The sequence below is a fragment of the Trematomus bernacchii genome, unplaced genomic scaffold, assembly GCF_902827165.1.
Source record: "Trematomus bernacchii unplaced genomic scaffold, fTreBer1.1, whole genome shotgun sequence".
NCBI classification, from domain to species: Eukaryota; Metazoa; Chordata; class Actinopteri; order Perciformes; family Nototheniidae; genus Trematomus; species Trematomus bernacchii.
Window position 1 is genome coordinate 19,822,933 of NW_022987593.1, and position 24,404 is coordinate 19,847,336.

The 24,404-nt window shown below is 45.2% G+C and overlaps 2 protein-coding genes across 3 annotated transcripts in view; both read left to right on the forward strand.

The window, feature by feature from the left end:
• Window positions 1-24,404, forward strand: part of LOC117482071 (B-cell receptor CD22-like) — a 1,109,798-nt gene that overhangs the window by 391,694 nt on the left and 693,700 nt on the right. The gene's annotated exons all lie outside the window — the stretch shown is intronic.
• Window positions 1,779-24,362, forward strand: trmt1 (tRNA methyltransferase 1). 2 transcript variants are annotated; one of them, XM_034130031.1, is made up of 16 exons: window positions 1,779-1,960; window positions 3,392-3,742; window positions 8,132-8,318; window positions 8,846-9,033; window positions 9,218-9,333; window positions 11,488-11,600; window positions 14,848-14,996; window positions 16,990-17,073; window positions 17,208-17,277; window positions 17,611-17,745; window positions 19,335-19,420; window positions 19,602-19,710; window positions 19,909-19,985; window positions 21,056-21,175; window positions 22,665-22,779; window positions 24,068-24,362. In XM_034130031.1, the coding sequence occupies exons 2-16, from the start codon at window positions 3,405-3,407 to the stop codon at window positions 24,140-24,142; spliced, it is 1,962 nt and encodes a 653-aa protein (XP_033985922.1). In that variant the 5' UTR covers window positions 1,779-1,960; window positions 3,392-3,404; the 3' UTR covers window positions 24,143-24,362. The 2 variants fall into 2 exon arrangements, with proteins under 2 accessions (XP_033985922.1, XP_033985923.1); XM_034130032.1 differs by lacking the exon at window positions 1,779-1,960 and adding an exon at window positions 1,987-2,011.

Below are 24,404 nucleotides of genomic sequence, written 5' to 3' on the forward strand. Positions count from 1 at the left end.
ATTTGAACACACTGAACTTAAAATACCAGCATTTTATTAATTTAGATGTAGTTCCTAATGCTAGGTTTCATTATCGCAAACATTTATTTTCACACAAACCTGCTAATTACTAATTAAACTGCCCCAAAAAATGAAGGGGAAGTTGAGAATATAGTATTATATTTGCAACTCAAATGTGGTGGAATAGAAGTTGCATAAAGTCAAGTTGAATACAAATACAAAACTGTAAAAAACCTGACTATATGACACCTATTTCACACAGCAGGTGTTAAAATCCTATAAGCTGCTGCTCCCCTATTGACCTCTCCATCTCTGCCATTCCCTCTACAATGTGTACTCTTTTTCTATCTTAAAACACCTGGCCTCGTATCTGCAATGTGGTTATTTAATTAAATATAACAAGTGAAGATTATCTAACATATAAAACCTACATTTACGTTACTTTCCCCCCATTTCAGCCGGAGCTGCTGACCTGCTTTGACCTGATTTGATCACATCATGAGTTGTTTTGGTTAATCCAACAATGGCTATGTTTAGCCTCGTCGTTCGCATGCTTCACGAACTCCAGGCAGCGTGAGATTACATTAGATTATTCATGAGGCCTGATGTGTTCACATGTGCATCGAGCCTCTCTTTCCTGTCCTTACATTACACCGTTCACTCTGTCGCGGGGGAAGAAGAAGGGCTTTTTAATAGAAGTGTTTTCTTTGCTGAAGTCAGGTGAGATTACCAAGAGAAATGCTCAATTAACACATGAGGAATTTCATACAAAGTGTCACATTATAGCAGAGAATATTGAGGTAATTGTACTTGAGTCTTTGTACTTCTACCCCACTACAATTCAGAGGTAAACTGTGTACTTTTACTCCACTACAGTTCAGAGATACATGGTGTACCTGTCCTCCACTACATGTATTTAATCCCTTTAGTTACTTCACAGATGTGGATGAATGATGTGAAATATAACCAAGTGTTAAATCAGACTTTAGTTCCACCTGGAGTAAATCCACAAGCTACCCTGCAGTATACAAAGTCATTCAAACTAGCTGCACCTTTACCAGCTTTGAGAACACTTTCATGATCAATCATTATAAAACATATCAGATATATTATTCTGAAATGGACCAATCTGCACAATCACTACTTTTACTGTCGCTACTTTCACTATATTTTGATGATGATACTTTTCTACTTGAGGAACATTTTGAATGCAGGACTTTTACTGTGACAGAGTATTCCTACACTCTGGTACTTTTACTTTTACTCAAGTACAATATCAGAGTACTTCTACTTTTACTTAAGTACAAGATCTGAGTACTTCTACTTTTACTCAAGAACAAGATCTGAGTACTTCTACTTTTACTCAAGTACAATATCTGAGTACTTCTACTTTTACTGTAACCGAGTATTCCTACACTGGTACTTCTACTTTTACCCAAGTACAAGATCTGAGTACTTCTACTTTTACTCAAGTACAAGATCTGAGTACTTCTACTTTTACTCAAGTACAAGATCTGAGTAGTTCTACTTTACTGAAGTACAATATCTGAGTACTTCTACCACCTCTGCATTATAGTAGCACTATTAAAAACATTATGAATAAAAAGGCAATCAAAACTAGTTGCGTATTTAACAAATAGATATATATATATATATTTTAAAGCACATTTGTATTACTTTATATGTCTACAAAATATATGATGTTGATATATGTCCTTGAAAAAAAAGAAGAAAGAAATTAGAAGATTTTTCCCCTTCCTTCGCTTTTCCTGGCCGCACAGGCTTCCGTAGAGACGCTCCAAAACATGGCGACCTCCATGTGCTAACGTGAGAGGAAGCAGGAGTGTACACTGAAGCGGCGAGGAAACAGAAACCTCTCTGTTCATTTATATAACTTTAACATCATAAACACACCGGAAACATTAGAAGAGCAGTGTCCGCGTGCAGGGAGGCGTCACAGGTAAATCTGTTTATAAGGGTTAGCATCGTTAGCAAAGGAGCTAATAACTTGGTGAGAAGTAACATCATTTATTTATGGGTTAACAATACAGAAAATGTGTTTTTCTCTTAGTCATAAATGTGTTCACTCCACATGTTGTTGTTGTGTTAAAAGACAAGGAGCGAAGGCTCCAGATTACTCACATTAGTCTCATATATTCACTTCGTTTACTACACTGCTGCTAGCTGTCATTCATAGTTAGTTGAGTAATTCCTCTCTAAATAATAAATATATCATGTGTTTCTTGGTTAAAAATGTAAAAGCTTTCTTTCATTGAGCCATACACGTTGTCACTCCACATGGTATTGATGTTGTTCAGATATAAGCAGCTGAAGCTACAGAGTACACACATTAGCTTCATGTATTCCCCTTAGTGCCTGATGATTGTTGTTATTAACAGTCCTCACTAAATAATCCCTCAAATCTAAACTATTCTCATGTTAGTCATCTGAAGATGGCTGTTGCGTTTTGATATCAATGTGAATTTAAGGTTTGATGGGGTTTATTTTGTCTGTCTGTCTGTCTGTCTCTCTATCTGTCTGTCTGTCTGTCTGTCTGTCTCTATCTCCATCTGTCTGTCTGTCTGTCTCTCTATCTGTCTGTCTCTATCTCTGTCCGTCTGTCTGTCTCTCTCTATCTCTCTCTCTCCATCTGTCTGGCTTGTCTGTCTGTCTGTCTGTCTGTCCATCTGTCTGTCTGTCTTGTCTGTCTGTCTATCTATCTCTCTCTCTGTCTGTCTGTCTGTCTGTCTATCTATCTCTCTCCGTCTGTCTGTCTGTCTCTCTCTCACCTATCTATCTATCTATCTATCTATCTATCTATCTATCTATCTATCTATCTATCTATCTATCTATCTATCTATCTATCTATCTATCTATCTATCTCCTACTCAGTCAATTATAAGTCATTATAACAGTAATCAAGTAAAACCTCACTAAATTATTTAATTCTTAAAAGGGAAAATGTTCTCCGAGTAATCTGAAGATCTCTGCTTTACTGTCAATGCATTTTGTTGTATGGATGACTTAGATCAAGTAAATCATCGCTTAATAATTCATCTTTCTTTATCATATTTATTCACATTATCTACAAATACCAACAACACTTGATATTAATGATGTCTTAAGTGTCTGTATTATAATGTATATACTTAAACCTGATCTATAAGGTTCAAAGTGTAAATACTGTCAGATATATTTACATTATACTTTCAATAACACTCCGCTTTACGACTTCTTTTGCACTTACTGCTTTTAAAATGACCGTATACTAATCTAGAAGTAGCTGGTACTGCATTATTACTACTTTTACATAAGTGCAATATCTAAGTAGTGGTTGCAAACTCTTAAAAACCTTTAAATTAACCTCTCTTTGTGTCCTCTTCTCTCCCAGGTGTCGCACCTTGATGCTGACGGCTTGTCTTCTCCGCCTCATCATCTCCCATCATCCTCTCTGCTCGCTCCCAGCCACACAGACGTTTCCCTGGACCTTCAGAAGCAGAGGCCTGAGCTCCATGGATCCTCTGAACCCTTCCTCTGAGGTTCCCCCTCCCACAGCGGCTGAATGTGGGGGAGCAGCAGCAGCGGCAGAGGAGGAGGAGGAGGAGGAGGAGGAGGAGAAGACGCCTCCTATTGGACTCTTACCTGGGGAGACGGTGGTGAAGGAGGGCAAGGCGGCCATATTGTTCCCCAGCGCTAACGAGGTGTTCTACAACCCGGTGCAGGAGTTCAACAGAGATCTGACGTAAGAATACACATCGGCTGCTTTGGATTTTATTATTAAGAAAACACAAATACACAACTCGACAGACATGGGTCTCCTTGGGTTTATAAAGTACAGTTGAGATATCTTTAAACTTCTAATCACTTGTCACACAAATTAGGTCGTTCTCTCACCCAATTTTGCCTGTTTAAAGGTCACCTATCATGCTATCTTTAGGCAATAGCATAGGTCTCAGATACAAATATATAAAAAACATGTCTATGAAGTGTTTTGCTCAAAACACCAAACAGATCATTCTAGCCATGCCTCATATCCCTCTATTTCACTTCCTGTTTCAAAAGTGCTAATTTGGGGTATAAAGCTTTAAAAAGGAGGGGTCTGAGCTCATGCGGGACCCGGCAGCTACTGTCTAAACTAAATTCTGCCGTGATGAAACGCCATATCATGATTATCAAGGATTGTTTCTGAAACAGTATGGAGCTCAAAGGCTTTCTCTCTTGCCGGTTATACCACAAGGTGAGTTCCTTTTTATTTCCTGCTTCTTCACACACATGCTCTCCAGTACAGGTTAGCTCTGAGTGTTAGCGATGCTAATGTAAACACCGACCATATTACGTCCAAAACAGTCGGGCATTGTTTCTGATAGCAACGTTTCTGATAGGGTCGTGGGTCCACATTTCAGATATTACGTCATATCGGACGCAAATCTGGATCAGCTCCGTTGTAGCCCCGTTTTTAGAGATTTGGGTACGGAGGAAAAGAGAGAGGGTTTTATTTTCTGACGCTGCGTGAGTTCCCTGACACACCAGGGACACATGTTGATGTATAAAAGACATCAAAAAGTGCATTTAGCATGATAGGTCCCCTTTAAGTCACAGATTTAAAGAAAAAACATGTACATTTAGTTCATAAGAAGGGGCACAATCCTAAAGCCTTATTTAACTATGAATTTCAGTATATCTTTGCATATCAAAGCCTCACTGATTGCTATTTTTTTCACTGGATTGGGTTTAAATGTGTACTGAACATCCAAGAAACCCCAGGGATTCAACAATTACACAACAATAACCAACATGTCTTTTACTAGTGTACATATGATCATAATAGCGTTTCACTACACCTATCTACGTCAAGTTTTCTCAAAGCAGTCGCCCTCTCAAACTCAAGAAGCCACACAATGATGTCTTGATTGTGAAACTCGAAAGATTCACCGTTGCCCGATATTTTGATGAAAGTCAATGTCATGCATATTTAATCAGCTCTGTTTTTCAACACGTTATGATATATGCAGTCATACTTGCCAACCCTCCCGATTTTCGCGGGAGACTCCCGATTTCATTGCCCTCTCCCTGTTTCCTCCCGGGGTCATATTTCTCCCGCATTTCTGACAAAATCAGATTTACTCACGACTGTTTCCACTCGGACTTTAATACAGCTACACCATTGTTTGGTTTCCATGGTAACTGAAGGTCTGAGAGGGTGTTCAGCAGGATGAGGAAGATAGTCACAGAAAACAGAACAAGAATGGACAACTCTACCCTCTGCTCACTCCTTTCCAACCCCACACATATGCTCCTGGCACCTACAACTACAATAAGCATGTGTAGATGTTCTTGTGTCGTCCCCCCCCCCCCCCCCCCCGCCCACGCGGTGGTTTTGAAATGCTCCCGATTTCTGAGGTCTCAAGGTTAATAATAATAATAATAATAATAGCTTGCATTTATATAGCGCCTTTCAAGGGACCCAAGGCCGCTGTACAGTAATAGGGCAAAAACAAACATAACTAAACAAAAGTCAAACAGACCAAACAACAGATCGATTAGCGGCCGAAAGCCTTGGCAAACAGATGGGTCTTGAGGGCCCTTTTGAAGGCGTCGAGTGTGGGGATGTTGCGAATCTCCGCAGGGAGAGCGTTCCAGAGGGTGGGGGCTGCCACACTGAAGGCTCTGTCTCCGAAGGTTCGCAGTTTGGTGCGGTGGGTGGTGAGCAGGCCAGAGTCTGAAGACCGCAGGTTCCGGGGTGGGGCATGTGGGTGAAGGATGTCCGATAGGTACTGGGGGGCAAGGGCATGGAGGGACTTGTAGGTGAGGAGGAGTACTTTGTATGATATACGGGACTTGACCGGCAACCAGTGTAGGTGGATGAGGGTGGGAGTGATGTGCTGCCACGGCTTTGTGTGCGTGAGTACCCTAGCAGCACAGTTTTGGACATACTGGAGCCTGTCCAGGTTTTTTTTGGGAACCCCGAACAGGACACCATTGCAGTAGTCCAAGCGGGTGGTGACAAATGCATGTATTAGGGTTTCAGCAACCGACTCCGAAAGTGACGGTCGGAGTCTGGCAATGTTCCTCAGGTGGAAAAAGGCCGATTTGGTCACAGATTTGACGTGGGAAAGGGTGGAGTCAAGGATGACACCCAGGTTGCGGGCTTCAGGAGATGGGGAGATGGAGCAGCCGTCGACCTCGAGGATGAAGTCACCAACCTTCTGGAGCAGGGCCTTGGGTGCCACAACCATGAGCTCTGTTTTCTTGCTGTTTAGTTTGAGATAGTTGGAAGACATCCATGCTTTGATGTCATGCAGGCAGTTGATGAGAGACTGAGGGGGGAGCTGGGAGGATGGAGTGGTGCTGAGATACAGTTGGGTATCATCAGCGTAACAGTGGAAATTGAGTCCATGATGTCGGATGATCTGGCCGAGGGGGAGCATGTAAATGGTGAACAGGAGGGGGCCAAGCACAGAGCCCTGGGGTACACCGTGGTGGACTGGGGCCGGGGGTGAGTTTGAGCCACTGATGGAGACAAACTGTTTCCTGTTATGGAGGTAGGATGTGAACCAGGACAGCGCTGTGCCAGTGACACCTAGGAGGTCTGAGAGGCGGGTGAGGAGGATGTTGTGAGAAATGGTGTCAAACGCTGCAGAGAGGTCCAGGAGGATGAGGATGCTGAGGCGGCCAGAGTCAGCAGCAATGAGGAGATCGTTGGTGATCTTGATGAGGGCAGTCTCAGTGCTGTGTTGCTGTCTGAAGCCGGATTGGAAGGGCTCATAGAGCTCATGGTTGGACATGTACAGATGGAGTTGGCCGGCGACCACTCTTTCAAGAGTTTTGCTTAGGAAGGGAAGGTTGGAGATCGGCCGGTGGTTCTGGAGGCCGGGTTTTTTGAGTATGGGGGTGACTGAGGCCATTTTGAAGCTGGTGGGGACTATACCAGGAGCCAGAGAAGCGTTGATGATGACCACCATGTATGGACAGAGGGTGGGTAGGCAGTCCTTGACCAGGGCATGGGGTCCAAGGATTGGCAAGTATGTATGCAGTACATGCTTATATATAATAATAATAATAATAATAATACTACATGGGATTTTTATAGTGCTTTTCCTAATGCTCAAAGACGCTTAAGATATATATATATATATATATATATATATATATATATATATATATATATATATATATATATATATATATATATATATATATCTCTATATCTTAAGAATGTAGCTTTCTTTATTTTCCCCGAGTAATAATTGTAGTTTTTCATTTTCTTTTTAAAATATTTGCGGATGCTTAAGATTGAGTTTTGGGAAGAATTGTTTCCGTAAAGGTTCAAATGTTGGGCATTGAGTGAGGAAGTGCTGCTCTGTCTCCACAGCAGTTCCTCCCATGGATGTATAATAAGAACTGGATACAGCGTGGGAGGCGGAGTCTCGTTCTTTCCTATGAGAGCTGCTCATTGGCTCATGAAGGCAAAATGGCCCAACTTTTGAGAGAGCGAAACGTCACAGATTACCCATCATGCCTGGCTGTCAGAGCAGAAGAACCCGTATGTGCGCTCATAGGGCATGCGCAGTTGAGTTGCCCCTTAAGCCCCGCCCCCCGAGCTCCCACTCTCAGATGCGCGTTCATAATGCAGAGGAAAATAACTCTCAGAATAACGTTATTAGCACATTTTACAACTTGAGGACCTAATGTTCATACTGGGTAGTTTATTTGGTTAAAAAAAAATTATCCAACGATTTACAGACGTCTCTTTCCCAATGTTAGTCAATGGGGAAAAATGTTTCCGGGCCCAGTGACGTCACGGACTGATACGGAAGTTGCAGTACCGCCGTTTGGCGTCCGGCGCACCTCCTGGGGGCTTGGCCTCAATGTTCAAGATTCAAGGCTTTTGTTGTCATAGCTACAGTGTAGATATATCAATGAAAATCTGAGGTCACAGGCAACACAATAACACAGATAAAATAATAATAATAATAATAATAATAAAATAGCCTGTTTCTATGGCCCGGTTGTGAGCACTCAGTCTGTACTTTGTCAACATTTGTCTGTGTTTAACATCAGTCACCAAGTCTTGATATATACAGTACATGCTTATATATAAGATGTATGTCCCCCCCCCCCTCCCCCTCAGATGTGCAGTGCTCACAGAATATGCCAGAGAGGTGCTCGCTCAGCGGGGGGTGAAGCTGGTGTTGCCGGGGGAGACGGAGCGGGTGGTGGTGTCTCTGTCGGAGGAGGAGGAGGCCGACGCTCAGACGGACGAGAAAAATGGAGAGGAGACCCCGATGGAGACGGCAACCGTGGGGGAGAAATGTGAGGTACAGTGGGTTGATTTCTTTATTTCATTATTATTATTATATATTCTTTTATTATTATCTTTGCCCGGAAAATACCCCCATATAATTAATTATTCAGCTATTCATAATTATTATTTAACTTTTTCCCCTATTATTATTATTATTTATGTTTTACTTCCTGTCTTTGCCACTACATAAATACAAAAATAAAAAATGGTCTCCAGTACAGGTTAGCTCTGAGTGTTAGCGATGCTAATGTGAACACCGACCATGTTACGTCCAAAACAGTCGGGCATTGTTTCTGATAGCAACGTTTCTGATAGGGCCGTGGGTCCACATTTCAGATATTACGTCATATCGGACGCAAATCTGGATCAGCTCCGTTGTAGCCCCGTTTTTCTTTTTTCTATACATCGCTCTATCTATCTATCCATCCATCCTTACAACGTGTACATGTCTCAATGTTGTCTCTGCTGCCCCCTAGTGGCCAACAAATATTCCATTCACCTTTAACACCCCTCTCTCTCTCTCCCCTCTCTCTCTCTCAGCGGGGTCTCCGGGTGCTCGAGGGTCTCTCTGCGTCCGGTCTGCGCTCGGTTCGTTTCGCCCTGGAGGTCCCGGGTCTGAAGAGCGTCACGGCCAACGACTTCTCCTCCAAGGCGGCCGCGCTGATCTCCAGAAACGCCGAATATAACGGGGTCCAACACCTGCTGAGCGCCAGCTGCAGGGACGCCAGGTACCTCAGAGCTTTCAGGGAAACTCTCTGTTTCTTATCCGCCTCACTGATGTTTGACTTATGAGTTTGATTGCTTTAGCTATTGTCATGACAACAAAGCCTTACTTTCTTTACAATGACTTCCTGTCTGAGCATCTTTTCTGTCACTGGTCATTGATGTTGTCTCACATTTATTTCTCTGCAGTATGCTGATGTACGAGATGCGAGGTAGGAAGGATCGGTATGACGTCATCGATCTGGATCCCTATGGGAGTCCTTCTGCCTTTTTAGATGCAGCCGTGCAGTCTGTTGGTGAAGGAGGTGAGGAATAAAGACTTTTTACTTTAGGACTGGAGAGTACGTTTACAGTCCGTCAGTAACTCGTCCAAAACGTCCTCTGTGGTTCATTTCCTGCTTCAAATAACAGCACAACGGCCTCTCAGTCCCCTCTTCTTCATGTCTCTTCTACATCAACATGTGTCCCCTCTTCTTCATGTCTCTTCTACATCAACATGTGTCCCCTCTTCGTCATGTCTCTTCTACATCAACATGTGTACCCTCTTCGTCATGTCTCTTCTACATCAACATGTGTCCCCTCTTCTTCATGTCTCTTCTACATCAACATGTGTCCCCTCTTCTTCATGTCTCTTCTACATCAACATGTGTCCCCTCTTCTTCATGTCTCTTCTACATCAACATGTGTCCCCTCTTCTTCATGTCTCTTCTACATCAACATGTGTCCCCTCTTCTTCATGTCTCTTCTACATCAACATGTGTCCCCTCTTCGTCATGTCTCTTCTACATCAACATGTGTCCCCTCTTCTCCATGTCTCTTCTACATCAACACGTGTACCCTCTTCTTCATGTCTCTTCTACATCAACATGTGTCCCCTCTTCTTCATGTCTCTTCTACATCAACATGTGTCCCCTCTTCTTCATGTCTCTTCTACAATCAACATGTGTCCCCTCTTCTTCATGTCTCTTCTACATCAACATTGTCCCCTCTTCTTCATGGTCTCTTCTACATCAACATGTGGCCTTACGCCTCTTCTTCAGTGTCTCTTCTACATCAACAGCGTGTACCCTCTTCTTCATGTCTCTTCTACATCAACATGTGTCCCCTCTTCATGTCTCTTCTACATCAACATGTGTCCCCTCTTCTTCATGTCTCTTCTACATCAACATGTGTCCCCTCTTCTTCATGTCTCTTCTACATCAACATGTGTCCCCTCTTCTTCATGTCTCGTCTACATCAACAGGTTCCCCTCTTCTTCATGTCTCTTCTACATCAACATGTGTCCCCTCTTCTTCATGTCTCTTCTACATCAACATGTGTCCCCTCTTCTTCATGTCTCTTCTACATCACATGTGTCCCCCTCTTCTTCATGTCTCTTCTACATCAACATGTGTCCCCTCTTCTTCATGTCTCTTCTACATCAACATGTGTCCCCTCTTCTTCATGTATCTTCTACATCAACATGTGTCCCCTCTTCTTCATGTCTCTTCTACATCAACATGTGTCCCCTCTTCTTCATGTCTCTTCTACATCAACATGTGTCCCCTCTTCTTCATGTCTCTTCTACATCAACATGTGTCCCCTCTTCGTCATGTCTCTTCTACATCAACATGTGTCCCCTCTTCGTCATGTCTCTTCTACATCAACATGTGTCCCCTCTTCTCCATGTCTCTTCTACATCAACATGTGTACCCTCTTCTTCATGTCTCTTCTACATCAACATGTGTCCCCTCTTCTTCATGTCTCTTCTTACATCAACATGTGTCCCCTCTTCTTCAGGTCTCTTCTACATCAACATGTGTCCCCTCTTCTTCATGTCTCTTCTACATCAACATGTGTCCCCTCTTCTTCATGTCTCTTCTACATCAACATGTGTCCCCTCTTCTTCATGTCTCTTCTACATCAACATGTGTCCCCTCTTCTTCATGTCTCTTCTACATCAACATGTGTCCCCTCTTCTTCATGTCTCTTCTACATCAACATGTGTCCCCTCTTCGTCATGTCTCTTCTACATCAACATGTGTCCCCTCTTCTCCATGTCTCTTCTACATCAACACGTGTACCCTCTTCTTCATGTCTCTTCTACATCAACATGTGTCCCCTCTTCTTCATGTCTCTTCTACATCAACATGTGTCCCCTCTTCTTCATGTCTCTTCTACATCAACATGTGTCCCCTCTTCTTCATGTCTCTTCTACATCAACATGTGTCCCCTCTTCTTCATGTCTCTTCTACATCAACATGTGTCCCCTCTTCTTCATGTCTCTTCTACATCAACATGTGTCCCCTCTTCTTCATGTCTCTTCTTCATCAACATGTGTCCCCTCTTCTTCATGTCTCTTCTTCATCAACATGTGTACATGTTACAAACAGTATAATAGGGGACCTTTAAAGTCAGTCTCAAGTGTTTTGTTTTCCTCTCAGTTGTGTTTCTGCTGACTCACTGTGTCTCTCTCTCAGGTCTGCTGTGTGTAACGTGCACTGACATGGCGGTGATGGCAGGAAACAACACAGAGACGTGCTACAGCAAATACGGCTCCGTGTCCATCAAAGCCAAATACTGCCATGAGATGGTACACACACACACACACACACACACACACACACACATATATTTTACTTGCTTGTAAGCACTTTGAGCACCAGGAAAAGCGCTTTATAAATGTAATGTATTATTATTATATACACGTACAGACAGACAGACGCACAAAACACTCAAACAAACACGTGTAAGCACACAGTACACACACACACACAGTTCATGCATAGACATGTCCCCTTATTTGCATTCGTGTGTGTGTGTGTGTGTGTGTGTGTGTGTGTGTGTGTGTGTGTGTGTGTGTGTGTGTGTGTGTGTGTGTGGTGTGTGTGTGTGTGTGTGTGTGTGTGTGTGTGTGTGTGTGTGTGTGTGTGTGTGTGTGGTGTGTGTGTGTGTGTGTGTGTGTTAGTGTGTGTGTGTGTGTGTTGTGTGTGTGTGTGTGTGTGTGTGTGTGTGTGTGTGGTTTTTCTGAACGATGTGGAGTCACATGGTGTTTATATTACTGGGAAATAAATTGCTTCCACTTTTTCCAAGTTTGCTCAAATGTATTCTCCTAAAGCCTCGTGGAGTAAGAGAGTCTTTCCATATATCAGATGGTACCTGTCGTCTGTTGGTGGGATGTAGAAGGCCTGAAAGAAGTCACATTTGAAGGGGATTCTTTTTGCTTATGGCATAGAATAATTATTTGTGGACGAGCCCAGAACAAGTGGAAATGATTGTCTGTCATAAATAAGGACATAAAAAAATCATTTGTTTTGATTACTTGTGATGGAAAAACTAGTGTTGATAACTTTTCTTACAAACATCAAGCAAGTGCAACCACATAAAAGATAGCAGTTCATATTACTAACCAGTCCAACAACAAGAAGGCCACCTCAGCGTCTGTCCTTGATCTTGAAAAGCCGTCCCAGAACCCTCTTCACGTCTCTGCGTCCTCTTCACGTCTCTGAGTCCTCTTCACGTCTCTGAGTCCTCTTCACGTCTCTGAGTCCTCTTCACGTCTCTGCGTCCTCTTCACGTCTCTGCGTCCTCTTCACGTCTCTGCGTCCTCTTCACGTCTCTGCGTCCTCTTCACGTCTCTGCGTCCTCTTCACGTCTCTGCGTCCTCTTCACGTCTCTGCGTCCTCTTCACGTCTCTGCGTCCTCTTCACGTCTCTGCGTCCTCTTCACGTCTCTGCGTCCTCTTCACGTCTCTGCGTCCTCTTCACGTCTCTGCGTCCTCTTCACGTCTCTGCGTCCTCTTCACGTCTCTGCGTCCTCTTCACGTCTCTGCGTCCTCTTCACGTCTCTGCGTCCTCTTCACGTCTCTGAGTCCTCTTCACGTCTCTGCGTCCTCTTCACGTCTCTGCGTCCTCTTCACGTCTCTGCGTCCTCTTCACGTCTCTGAGTCCTCTTCACGTCTCTGCGTCCTCTTCACGTCTCTGCGTCCTCTCTGCGTCCTCTTCACGTCTCTGCGTCCTCTTCACGTCTCTGAGTCCTCTTCACGTCTCTGAGTCCTCTTCACGTCTCTGCGTCCTCTTCACGTCTCTGCGTCCTCTTCACGTCTCTGAGTCCTCTTCACGTCTCTGCGTCCTCTTCACGTCCTCTTCACGTCTCTGCGTCCTCTTCACGTCTCTACGTCCTCTTCACGTCTCTGAGTCCTCTTCACGTCTCTGCGTCCTCTTCACGTCCTCTTCACGTCTCTGCGTCCTCTTCACGTCTCTGCGTCCTCTTCACGTCTCTGAGTCCTCTTCACGTCTCTGAGTCCTCTTCACGTCTCTGCGTCCTCTTCACGTCTCTGAGTCCTCTTCACGTCTCTGCGTCCTCTTCACGTCTCTGAGTCCTCTTCACGTCTCTGAGTCCTCTTCACGTCTCTGAGTCCTCTTCACGTCTCTGCGTCCTCTTCACGTCCTCTTCACGTCTCTGCGTCCTCTTCGCGTCTCTGCGTCCTCTTCGCGTCTCTGCGTCCTCTTCGCGTCTCTGCGTCCTCTTCACGTCTCTGAGTCCTCTTCACGTCTCTGCGTCCTCTTCGCGTCACGTCTCTGCGTCCTCTTCGCATCTCTGCGTCCTCTTCGCGTCTCTGCGTCCTCTTCGCGTCTCTGCGTCCTCTTCGCGTCTCTGCGTCCTCTTTGCGTCACGTCTCTGCGTCCTCTTCACGTCTCTGCGTCCTCTTCGCGTCTCTGCATCCTCTTCGCGTCTCTGCGTCCTCTTCGCGTCTCTGCGTCACGTCTCTGAGTCCTCTTCACGTCTCTGCGTCCTCTTCGCGTCTCTGCGTCCTCTTCGCGTCTCTGCGTCCTCTTCGCGTCTCTGCGTCCTCTTCGCGTCTCTGCGTCCTCTTCGCGTCTCTGCGTCTCTGCGTCCTCTTCGCGTCTCTGCGTCCTCTTCGCGTCTCTGCGTCCTCTTCGCGTCTCTGAGTCCTCTTCGCGTCTCTGCGTCCTCTTCGCGTCACGTCTCTGCGTCCTCTTCGCGTCACGTCTCTGCGTCCTCTTCGCGTCTCTGCGTCCTCTTCGCGTCTCTGCGTCCTCTTCGCGTCTCTGCGTCCTCTTCGCGTCTCTGCGTCCTCTTCGCGTCTCTGCGTCCTCTTCGCGTCTCTGAGTCCTCTTCGCGTCTCTGCGTCCTCTTCACGTCTCTGCGTCACGTCTCTGAGTCCTCTTCACGTCTCTGCGTCCTCTTCACGTCTCTGCGTCCTCTTCACGTCTCTGCGTCACGTCTCTGCGTCCTCTTCACGTCTCTGCGTCCTCTTCACGTCTCTGCGTCACGTCTCTGCGTCCTCTTCACGTCTCTGAGTCCTCTTCACGTCTCTGCGTCCTCTTCACGTCTCTGCGTCACGTCTCTGCGTCCTCTTCACGTCTCTGAGTCCTCTTCACGTCTCTGCGTCACGTCTCTGCGTCCTCTTCACGTCTCTGCGTCCTCTTCACGTCTCTGCGTCCTCTTCACGTCTCTGCGTCACGTCTCTGCGTCCTCTTCACGTCTCTGCGTCCTCTTCACGTCTCTGCGTCACGTCTCTGAGTCCTCTTCACGTCTCTGCGTCCTCTTCACGTCTGCGTCCTCTTCACGTCTCTGCGTCCTCTTCACGTCTCGCGTCTCTGCGTCCTCTTCGCGTCTCTGCGTCCTCTTCGCGTCTCTGCGTCCTCTTCGCGTCTCTGCGTCCTCTTCGCGTCTCTGCGTCCTCTTCGCGTCTCTGCGTCCTCTTCGCGTCTCTGAGTCCTCTTCGCGTCTCTGAGTCCTCTTCACGTCTCTGCGTCCTCCCATCATGAAAGCATGAATTCAAAATGTGTGTGTCTCTCTGTTGTCCCCCTCAGGCTCTGCGTATCATCCTCCACAGTGTGGACCAGAGGGCGGGGGTGTACCAGAGATACATCAAACCTCTGCTCTGCGTCAGCGTGGACTTCTACATCAGGGTGTTCCTACGAGTGTTCACAGGACAGGTCACGGTGAAGAACTCTGTCAGGTACTCACGCACTCACACGCACTCACAAACACAGACGCACACAGACACGCACACAGACGCGCGCACAGAAATCAGTGTCAACACAAAGGAGGCATAACTCTAGCAGACTAAGACTGACCTCATTTCTGTTGGATAGTCAAAAGTAAACGGTTAAGAACGGTGTAAACCTGTGTCTCTCCATTGGCTGGCACCCTGGGAATTGTAGTCTTTTACAATCCATGGACCACAGATGTCGCCACTATATGGCAATATTATTCAACCTTAAAGGGGACCTATCATGCAAAATGCACTTTTGTACGTCTTTTCTACATGAATATGTGTCCCCGGTGTTCCAGGGAACTCACCAAGTGTCAGAAAACACAACCCTCTCTATTTTCCTCCATACCCAAATCTCTAAAAAAGGGGCTGCAACGGATCTGATAAAAACTGATCCAGATTTGAACACGGTCCTGACGTCAGGACGGTGGCGCTACGGCTATTGGGCCAACTCCACCAATCAGGAGGAGACAGCCACGGCCATTGCCGTTCGAAAGCGCTGGAGACGCTGTAGTACATATGCCAGGCCTCTAGATGGTGCTGTTGCTCACAGAATCAACCCTTGCTAAAACAGATCTAAAAATGGTCAAATTGAGCAAAATGAGGCATGGCTAAAATGCATGATCTGTTTGGTATTTTGAAAAAAAAAAAGTATAAATATGCCTTATATAGGTATGGTCCTACACTATATTATTATAATATAGCATGATCGGTCCACTTTAAACAAAAAACAGTCTCTGACATACCTGTGCCCTATTAAAACAGCTGGTCAAAACACTCGTATGTAGGGATGGGTACCGAGCCCCGGTATTAAACGGGCCCCGGGGCTGAATTATTAAAGACCGCGGTACCGTTAATCTCCGACGTTATCGGTCTTTTTATCGGTACTGGAGACATCTAAAAAATATGTCATGTGTATTATTGCTACACAAACATTATATTGCAGTTTTAGTGTCGCCAACTCCGTTTCTAATACGCAAAAAGACTGCAAAATGCGTCATTTTTTGTATTTTCGATCTCTCCAATCCAGACGAGAGATCTCTCTCCCCCGTCTGTGTGCGAGGGGGCGGGGCAGTTTACACACACGCAGCTGCTACATGCAGCAACACACACACACGGAGGAGATGGCGGAGAGAACGCGCTCCGAGGTGTGGTTAAACTTTACCCGTCTCGCTCGTTGCCTAAAGTGCAATAAGAGTTTAGCATGTCAGGGCGGTAACACGAGCAATTTGTCTAAACATCTTGCAAAAGTGCACCACGTTCAGACGGAGGAATGCACCGGGTTCGACTGTCTCTCTCGTAGCTCTGTAGCCCCATCCACGAGTAACGTTTCCACGTCAGGTGTTATGTATGCTAGCAGCAACACACGGAGCTAACTCAATGATACAAAAACATGGGTTGATGATTAGAGGGAACTGAGTTATTTAGTTTGTTAAAGTTTCAGCCATTCTGTTCACAGTTCTGTCATCAGATTATTTAATACCATTTGTTAAAACGTTGTTGTTTCTTTTGATGTGAAATATTATGTATTTAATTTAAATAAAAAGCAATGTTAGTTTTGTTCACAATTTGTTAATTTTCATTTAATTTGTTTATTTTCATTTGTCATTTAATTGTTTATTTGAATAGGGACAATGCACATTAATGAACACTTTAGACAAATAATGCTTCAAGTGTAAATATGCCGGATTTTAGCTTTGAGCTAATTTCCATTCGTAGTCCCTGACATACAACATATAGTTCGTTTACCTCATTTTTTTCTCCAAAAGAACCGATAAGAGTACCGTTAAAAGACCGGACCGATAAGCGGTATCGATAAAAGTAGTAGTACCGTTAAAACCTTAACGATACCCATCCCTACTCGTATGTGTACATTTACTAGCAGACATGCTCACATTGAAATGATTAGCTGTAGTCAGCAGTTAAGCACACAGTCTAACACTCGTCTCCTTCTCAGTAAACAGGCTCTGGTGTATAACTGTGTGGGCTGCGGCTCCTTCCACCTGCAGAGGATGGGCCGGAGGACCACCAACGGGAAACAGTAAGAAGACACCTCACACTGTACCAACGACCCTTTCTGATGTTTCCCATGAGTTATAGTCATGCTGTTGAGTGACGTCTGTTAGATGTTCCTGCATCATGTGTGTAGTTAATATGACTCTGCTCTGATTTCAGTATGAAGTATTCTTCAGCCACCGGACCGCCCGTCGGACCACACTGTGACATCTGTGGGCAGAGACATCAGGTAACACACACACACGGTTGTGTGGATGACTGTGGAGATTCAAACTGATAGTGATTGTGCAAACTGTAATATAAACACCATGTGACTCCACATCGCTCAGACAAATAACACTTCAGTTGCTCTAAATCTAAAGAGTGTTGCATCATTCAGCTCTGCAGGACACACACACACACACACACACACACACACACACACACACACACACACGAGACACGCCGAGTCATGTCTTGGTTTTAGGACTCATCCCTGCACCACTATATTCTCAGAGTTGACCCCTGATGTGTATAAAACACATAAACTGACCCTTTGACCCCTGTGTGTGTCCTCCTGCAGCTCGGGGGTCCCATCTGGGCTGAGCCAATCCACGACGTGGATTTCGTCCAGAAGGTTCTGTCCGCTGTATCGACAAACCCGTCTAGATTTGGGACGGCCAAACGGATCGAGGGGATGCTCAGCATGGTGACCGAGGTATGTTGTGAAAATCCTGAATGTCCTCTTCCAATCTCAGAGTAACATGATAACAAAGGTATCCCAAGTGTAGCTGTGTACATGACAGGATGTATGATTACCTAGAAGAGCATCAGGACTGTTTGAGGCATATGATAGCTATGTGATTAACATGATGATTCAGCCTCTATGGAGATAGACATATGACAAGCATGCTCATTTCTGACGTGGAGCTAATCTGAAGTAAACATTGAATACTGCTTTCTATTCCTCCATCTTGTGACTGTGTAACTCCCTCTCTTGGATATCAGCATGTGAAGGACACTGTTCAGGAACTAGTTGATGCTCTGTATGTGATGACTACTTCCATTCTTGAGAGGATCACACATGGATCCTGAGATTGAAGCTCAAGCCGGGGACGAGGGATTAAAGTATTCAGAAAAAGACCGAATTTTGGAAAAAAAGTCAGGATTTTGAGATTTTCAGAAAAAATACAGAATTTTGGGGGGAAAGTCCGAATTTTGAGAGTTTGAGAAAAAAGTCAGAATTTTGAGAGTTTGAGAAAAAAGTCCGAATTTTGAGATTTTGAGTAAAAAGTCAGGATTTTGAGAAAAAAAGTCAGGATTTTGAGAAAAGGTCAGAATTTTTTGAAAAAGTCAGAATTTTGAGAGAAAGTCTGAATTTGGGGGGAAAGTCAGAATTTTGAGAGTTTGAGAAAAAAGTCAGAATGTTAATTTTTTTTTTGTTGAGATTTTCAGTAAAAAGCCAACATTTTGAGAAAAATAAACTTTTGACCGGATGTATGATTACCTAGAAGACCCGGTATTCCTCCATCTTGTGACTGTAACTCCCTCTCTTGGATATCAGCATGTGAAGGACACTGTTCAGGAACTAGTTGATGCTCTGTATGTGATGACTACTTCCATTCTGGAGAGGATCACAAATACATGGATCCTGAGATTGAAGCTCAAGCCGGTGACGACTGATTATTAACATTTTAAGTATTCAGAAAAAGTCCGGATTTTTGAGAAAAAGTCAGACTTTTTGAGAAAAAGTAAGAATTTTGCGATTTTGAGAAAAAGTCTGAATTTTGAGAAAAAGTCAGATTTGTTGAGATTGTGAGAAAAAGTCAGAATGTTGAGATTTTGAGAAAGAATTTTGAGAAAAAGTCAGAATTTTGAGATTTTGAGAAAAAGTCAGAATTTTGAGATTTTGAGAAAGAATTTTGAGAAAAAGTCTGAATTTTGAGAAAAAGTCTGAATTTTGAGAAAAAGTCTGAATTTTGAGAAAAAGTCAGAATTTTGAGAAAAAGTAATGTTGAGATTTTGAGAAAAAAGCCAACATTTTGAGAAAAAACTCAGTATTTTGTACATGACAGGATGTATGATTACCTACTAGAACCAGTATTCCTCCATTTATGTGATGACTACTTCCATTCTGGAGAGGATCAGAAATACATGGATCCTGAGATTGAAGTTCAAGCCGTATTCATTCCCCTTTTTATCCACTCTCTCTCTGTGTTAATGTCAGGGGACTTAGCATCGTGTGAAATGCACATTGTATGTTCTGCAGACATGATAATAACACTTCCGGTGGTTCCTGTGTTTCAGGAGCTGGAAGATGTTCCTCTGTATTACACTGTGGACAGTCTGAGCAGCACGATACACTGCAACACCCCCCCCCTGCTGCAGTTCAGGTAGAAACACACACCTGAGCAGCACTGGTGTTATGAAACTTGATATAGAGATGCGTTTGTGTTGGCCCGTACAGAAGTAAGCATCTTAGAGGCTCCATCGACAAATGGGATTTTTCCATTTGGGATTTTCAAATGTTGGAATATTGCAAACGTTCCCGCTCTGAATCCTGTCTCTCTGCAGGTCGGCTCTCCTTCACGCCGGTCACAGAGTTTCTCTCACTCACGCCTGTAAGAACGGCATCAAGACGTCAGCGCCTCCTGCTGACATCTGGGACATCATGCGCTGCTGGGTAACATGAAATAATATAACTATCAAAGTCAACTGTATCGGGAGGGGAGAGAGTTCAGCCTCCTGACAGCCTGGTGGAGGAAACTGGACCTCAGGCTGCGTAACTGTTATTACCAAGTCTTGTATTTGCTGCTGTCAGAAGCTCGGGGGTCTAATGCATCATTTTGACCAACTCTTGTCTGATTGGTTGTTGCCACAGGAGAAGTCCAATCCTGTGAAGAGAGAGAAGCTGTCAGAGACAAGCCCCGCCTTCAAGATACTCTCCACGGAGCCCAGGTGAGAGACACACACCTGAGAGGACACACACCTGAGAGGACACACACCTGAGAGGACACACACCTGAGAGGACACACACCTGAGAAGACACACCTGAGACACACACCTGAGAGACACACACCTGAGAGGACACACACCTGAGAGACACACACCTGAGAGACACACACCTGAGAGGACACACACCTGAGAGGACACACACCTGAGAGGACACACACCTGAGAGACACACACCTGAGAGACACACACCTGAGAGACACACACCTGAGAGGACACACACCTGAGAGGACACACACCTGAGAGGACACACACCTGAGAGGACACACACCTGAGACACACACCTGAGAGACCACACACCTGAGAGACCACACACCTGAGAGGACACACACCTGAGAGGACACACACCTGAGAGGACACACACCTGAGAGGACACACACCTGAGAGGACACACACCTGAGACACGCACCTGAGAGGACACACACCTGAGACACACACACCTGAGACACGCACCTGAGAGGACACACACCTGAGGAGGACACACACCTGAGAGGACACACACCTGAGAGGACACACCCTGATGATGGAACACACCTGAGAGGACACACACCTGAGAGGACACACACCTGAGAGGACACACACTGAGAGGACTCGCAGTTATCAGGAGTTTATTAAGAAGGAAACGCAGAGACTCACCAGAGACTCACCTGGAATATTTACATCACCATTCTTTTCCCACTGAATTTCTCTTTACAGTTTGATGGCTTGGAGCGCCTCCTGGACTCACAATGACTTGCAAATTCCTTATGTTCCGTATGTAAAAACCGTGGTTGTGTGTGGTGTTGTGTGTGTGTGTGTGTGTGTGTGTTGGTGTGTGGGTGTGTGTGTGTGTGTGTGTGTGTGTGTGTGTGTGTGTGTGTGTGTGTGTGTTGTGTGTGTGTGTGTGGTGTGTGTGTGTGTGTTGGTGTGTGTGTGTTGTGTGTGTGTGTGTGTGTGTGTGTGTGTGTGTGTGTGTGTGTGTGTGTGTGTGTGTGTGTGTGTGTGTGTGTGTGTGTGTGTGTGTGTGTGTGTGTGCAGCTTAGAGGCCTGCTTCACGGTGAGGGAGGACGCCAACCCTCAGTCCCGTAAACGCCACCTGACCCGCTTCCAGGAGAACCCTCAGGCCTTCTGGGGGCCCAAAGCAAGAGCTAAATCTGGGTAACACAAGATATACACACACTCACACTCACACTCACACACACTCACACACACACACACACTCACACTCACACACACACACACACACTCACTCACTCGCACTCACACACACACTCTCACACACACACTCACACTCACACTCACACACACACACACACTCACACTCACACTCACACACCTCACACTCACACACACACTCACACTCACACTCACACTCACACACTCACTCACTCACCTCACCCCCCCGTCTCACTCACACACACACCCACTCCTACCACACATCCCCACTCACACTCACCCTCACACCTCCTCCCCCTCACACCAACACCCCGCACTCCCAGCCCACACTCCCCCTCCACCTCACCCCCCCCTCCACGCCCACCACCCTCCCCCACACCCTCTCACTCACCCCACCCCACTCCCACCCAAACTCCCTCACCACCTTCACCTCTCACTCACGAAGACACGTCCCTCACCCCTACCTCCACTCACAATCAGCACTGCTCACACACCCACAAACTCCTCACCTCCCTCCGCCACTCCCTCTCACCCCCCTCCCCTCACTCCCTCTCCCCCCCTCCCCTAACTCCCACTCCACTGCACTGCACCACTCCACACCCATTCACGTTCATCCTCACCCCCTCCTCAACACCTACACCTCACACTCCCCCTCAACCCACACATCACCACCCTCCCCTCCCACTCACTTCCTCCCACCCCTCCCTCCCACCATGAGTTTAACACCCCCACCCATAATTCATACCTCTCACACCCATCACCCCCCCCCTCATCCCCCCCCCCCCCCTCCCACCCACACACCCTCACTCGACACCCCCACACACACACAGGTTTGAGGATGATCCATAGATCAACTATCAACTATGACGTTGCAGAAATATGCCCCAATATTTTGATAGTTGATCAATCACAAACTTAATTCAGATAAATGAATGTATGGCTTTTTAAATACTTGTGAACACCCTTTATTAGACTAACTGATGCTAATACTTATCTTGGTGAATAAAACCATTAATAACATCGTTTTTCATTTTCCAAAGCTCGTTTCTACAGTTTGATCTCCTTCTTACCTTGTTCCCTTCCCTCCTTCCCTCCTTCTCTAACCTCTCCTCCTCCTCCTCTCTAACCTCTCCTCCTCCTCCTCTCTAACCTCTCCTCCTCCTCTCTAACCTCTCCTCCTCCTCTCTAACCTCTCCTCCTCCTCCTCTCTAACCTCTCCTCCTCCTCCTCCTCTCTAACCTCTCCTCCTCCTCCTCTCTAACCTCATCCTGCCTCACTCCCTCCTCCTCCCCTCCTACCTCTCCTCCTCCCTCCTCTCTAACCTCTCCTCCTCCTCCTCCTCTCTCTCTAACCTCTCCTCCTCCTCCTCTCTAACCCTCCTCCTCCTCCTCTCTAACCTCTCCTCCTCCTCCTCCTCTCTAACCTCTCCTCCTCCTCTCTCTCTAACCTCTCCTCCTCCTCTCTCCCCCAGCGGTGGTTTAGCCACCAGTCTGAATGACAAGAGGAAGAGGTGCCAGAACAAGAGGAAGAACCAGATCACAGATTTTGGAGAGTTGAAAAACTTCCACTGCAAGAAGTTCAAAGTGGTCGGTTCACCTTTCTTTCTACTGAGTAACATGTCCGCTCTCTGTAGGAGGGTCTCTAACTCCTGCTGAACTTTAAGACCCTCCTGGTGTAACACAGGTTATTTATTTGTTTATTATTCTTCCTAGAAAAGTGCAGCCTGACTGTTTTCCTAGAGCAGAGGAGGGAAACACACAAACCCCATCATGCGTTAATGATTTATGAATTATTCACAAGTCCTGGCTTATTCTAGGAAGAAAGAAAGCGACCTGGTGTAGCCTTTTAGGGTCTAGCTTTGGGTTGGATCCACTCACAAGCTGTTCCACGTTTCAGAGAAAGCTTTGTTCAGGGTTCTTACGGTCATTGAAAACCTGGAAAAGTCATGGAAATTCAAAATGCTAATTCCAGGCCCTGGAAAACAATTTTTTTCCCAAAGTTTTGGAAAAGTCATGGAAATGTAACTAAAGTTGCATCAAATATAATTTATATTTTATCTAATCGCCGAAATAGTAATACTATAATGATAATAAATACTGTATAGTAATGAAACGTAAAATGGCATTTAACTGACGAGGTATTTTGCTGGTGAGAGATTTTAGTAGAAGCCTACTATTTGATTTGTTTCAGATAGGCACAACATGTTTCATATGCAGACCATATTTTCCTGTTCCATGTTAAAATAAACCATTTTCAGTGGTACCGCTGAGAAAGAGTAATTTTTTTGGTCATGGAAAATGTCATGGAGAAGTCATGGAAAAGTAATTGAAAATCATTGGTGGAAAAGTGTATGAACCCTGTTTGTTAGAAGTTGCATTAACTTCATTTTCCTTTTATGTATTTTCTTAAAAATACTAAAATCATGCATGCGATGTTTTGTCTTGTGTAACAATTAGCCAATCAGCAACCAAGGTAACCCCCCCCCCCCCACCTTATCACCTGAAACTCCTCCTAGAGCACCATTGAGCTCTTTGTAACCAAATATCTCTCAGAGGGGCGTGGGGAGGGGCTCCTTATTTTCATCTAAAGTAACAGACAGAGAATCAGCACTTTGGAAACAGGGCTGAAACAGAGGGGATTATGGGTAATGCTGCAATGATCTGTTTGGTGTTTCAGCCAATCAGAGACAGGCTCTGTATATATCTGAGACCTGTGATATATTGATGAGAAACAGTATAATAGGAGACCTTTAAATAATAATTATAAAGTCAGTTTGGCCCGTCGCCGCTCGCTGTAGACTTCCTGCCAGATGACTTCCAGCCGCCGCAGGAATGTAGCATTTCTCTGTTTTCTAATGATTGATTTGTTTTCCAGGGAAAGTGCACAAACGGAGAGAAATGCTGCTACTCTCACAACCTGGAGCCGACGAAAGAAGAGAAAATGGAATAACTCTTATCTACATTTGTCTTTTTTTTTTAAAGTTATTTTATTTCTGGAAGCAGCTGGATGACGACATGCAATCAGAGTGTGTTTGGATATGCACAACAACCATCAAACTGTTACCTTACAGAACACCAGTTGTTCAGTCTGACAGCAGAGCTTTTTATTCTTAGTTTTGGGATCTTTCGGTTATTTGACAGTCCAATAAAGTCCTCATGCTGACTTGAAATCTGCTGTTGTTGTTGTTTTTGGTAGAGTTTCCACAGGTGCA